This window comes from Micropterus dolomieu, unplaced genomic scaffold (assembly GCF_021292245.1).
Source record: "Micropterus dolomieu isolate WLL.071019.BEF.003 ecotype Adirondacks unplaced genomic scaffold, ASM2129224v1 contig_721, whole genome shotgun sequence".
NCBI classification, from domain to species: Eukaryota; Metazoa; Chordata; class Actinopteri; order Centrarchiformes; family Centrarchidae; genus Micropterus; species Micropterus dolomieu.
Window position 1 is genome coordinate 1 of NW_025729711.1, and position 2,325 is coordinate 2,325.

At 37.4% G+C, this 2,325-nt stretch overlaps 1 protein-coding gene across 1 annotated transcript; it reads right to left on the minus strand.

Annotated features, from left to right (window-relative positions):
• Positions 1–130: 130 nt before the first annotated feature.
• LOC123964124 (prolyl 4-hydroxylase subunit alpha-1-like) lies at positions 131–2,037 on the minus strand. The gene is made up of 3 exons (XM_046041231.1): positions 1,929–2,037; positions 822–918; positions 131–541 (listed from the first exon to the last, which is right to left on the minus strand). The coding sequence occupies exons 1-3, from the start codon at positions 2,004–2,006 to the stop codon at positions 471–473; spliced, it is 246 nt and encodes an 81-aa protein (XP_045897187.1). The 5' UTR covers positions 2,007–2,037; the 3' UTR covers positions 131–470.
• Between the last annotated feature and the right edge of the window lie 288 nt (positions 2,038–2,325).

Here is a 2,325-nt window from a genome sequence, read left to right on the forward strand (position 1 = left end):
CTTCATGTTTTATATGAAGTATTAAATATATTAAGTATTATATTTATTAATGAAGTGTAATCTGTTTATAAATAGAATCAGGTAGAGATCCTTCATGAGAGGAGTTGTTCTTAAATACTGAAAACTAAAATATGTTTATAGAGTTTTATTATTTTATATATTGCTTATAAATGCTACATGTCAATTTAATAACATATTTATTAACGTCTAAATAAAATAGTGAAGTTTCAATTAAGTTATTTATTCAATTATGGTTTCAATTCTGTTTTTAATCAACACATTAATTCTGCATTAACAGTGTGAAGAATCAATATTTGAATAGTTATTGAATATTGGCATCAGAAATTTGTTTTAAAAAAAGGAGTTACAGGTGAAACACGCACACACTCAGTCTTCAGATAAAAATAAAGATCACAGCAGCCACAGACTGGAAGGCAGGAGGAGGAGGAGGAGGAGGAGGAGGTCTGCTGTCAATCCGTCTCCTGGAGGCCACAGCGCCTCCTGAACTCCTGCCCTCGCTCATGGATCCATTTATTGGACACTGCGGACAGAGAAGACCAGTTCAGGGGTCGGAGTAAAACCAGGAACTGCTCCACCTGTCGACAGTCAGCAGCACATATTTCAACTTTTTATCAATGACTGACTGATTGATGGAGCTGAGGTTGGAACAGAGAGCTTCCCAGCAGAGGATGAAATGAAGTAACGGCTGAATAAACCTTGTTGTGTGCAGTTTCTGTGTGTACAGTTACACACCTGCCCCACCAGGTGTCTCCACCTGTGTGAACGCTGTTTCCAGATGTTCAGACAGGTTGTGAACTCACCCCACTTGTTGCCGACCAGAACGGGACAGGCAGCGTGTCGGGTCCGGTAGTCTCCTTCTCCACTGGGGTGCAGGTTGTACCAGAACACCGCCGTCCCCTGGAGACACACATAGCAACAAATATGACCGCCGTGTTTTAGCGTCGTCACACCGGCTTCCACTATGTTTTAGAATTTTATTATAACATACTTTTATAGGAGAGCCTTTCCTGATTTTATTTGACTTTATTGTATTATAAACACAAGAAATATTTTATTCTATATATATTTGATATCTATTTTAAACATGTATTTTAGTCTCTTCAGTGTTTTCTTGCTTTTATCATGTAACTGTTTTGTGTTTTGATGTTTTTACACTTGTTAAAGCATTTTCTTTTCAAAAAGTTCTCTACAAATAAAGGTTATTATTATTATATTTTTAGAGCAACACTTCACTGTGGAGCTGAAACCAGCGGCTGATAATCTGGATTATCTGCTGGTTTAATAAATTAATATCTCTCTGTGGACGGACGTTCAGACTCCTGTTTTTAAAGATCCTTTTTGTTTCACCAGAAACAGCCACTCTGTTCAAAGCCACCAGACTCCATTGACAAAAAACATAATTTAACGTGTGTAACTTTGGTGTTGTAACCTGTTAGTTCACCTGTTAAAAACACCAAAATGACTCTTTAAAATAGTTCAGAGAGATTGGAGCAGAAGCAGGTGATCAACTTGTCTTCAGTTTCAGTCCACTACACACCGACAGATGTTTTTATTTATTTTTTTAATTCTTTACCCTGTGAGAGGCTTTATGTAGCAAACACAGAACCCTTTTTCTGTTTAAACAGAAACAGCCGTTACATCACGCTCTTCAAAGCCACCAGACTCTATTGTAAATATAAAATACTGCAGAACGTGAGAGTTGCGGGTTAGTTGGTTTGTGTTACTGTGTGAACTCACAGCTTTAAATTAGCTCAGAAACATTTGAGCAGATTGTCCTTATCGTCCTCATATAGTTAATCAACATTTCATGAGTTTTTTTATATATGTATATTGTACAATTACAATCAATTACTGATCTTTACCCTGCGAGAGGCTTGATGGAGCTGCAGCACTAAAGTGAACTGTACCTTTTTGGGCCGGACGGAAGCTCCAACATCAGTGAAGACGGTGGCGCCCCCTGCCTGTACGTCACTCATCTGCAGCATGAAGGAGGAGACAGATTAACCCTTGCAGTCAGTTTGGCACATTTTCTCTCTCAAAATAATCAGTGCTGTCTGAAAGTGAAGATTTATTTCTATAATAAATTCTATAAACATGAAGATTTTAGGTTCTCCTCAAAAGAAAATGTTTTTATTATAAGATGTGACGTCTCATCTCAGACGTCTGAGCAGCTTCATAATCAAATAAAAACAGGAGAGAACTGATCAAGTAGAACAAATAAATATTTACTCAGTTTTTACTGTCTCTGACTTTATGACTTAATGGGGTCAAAGGTCAACTACAGTAAGGTGAAGAGTTCACTTA

Excerpts from the sequence above, each read along its gene's own strand:
- LOC123964124 (XM_046041231.1), bottom strand. The coding sequence starts at position 2,006 with ATGCTGCAGATGAGTGACGTACAGGCAGGGGGCGCCACCGTCTTCACT. Across the intron at positions 919-1,928 it reads CTTCCGTCCGGCCCAAAAAG|GGGACGGCGGTGTTCTGGTA; the intron begins GTACAGTTCACT and ends GTGTGTCTCCAG. Across the intron at positions 542-821 it reads TCTGGTCGGCAACAAGTGGG|TGTCCAATAAATGGATCCAT; the intron begins GTGAGTTCACAA and ends CTCTGTCCGCAG.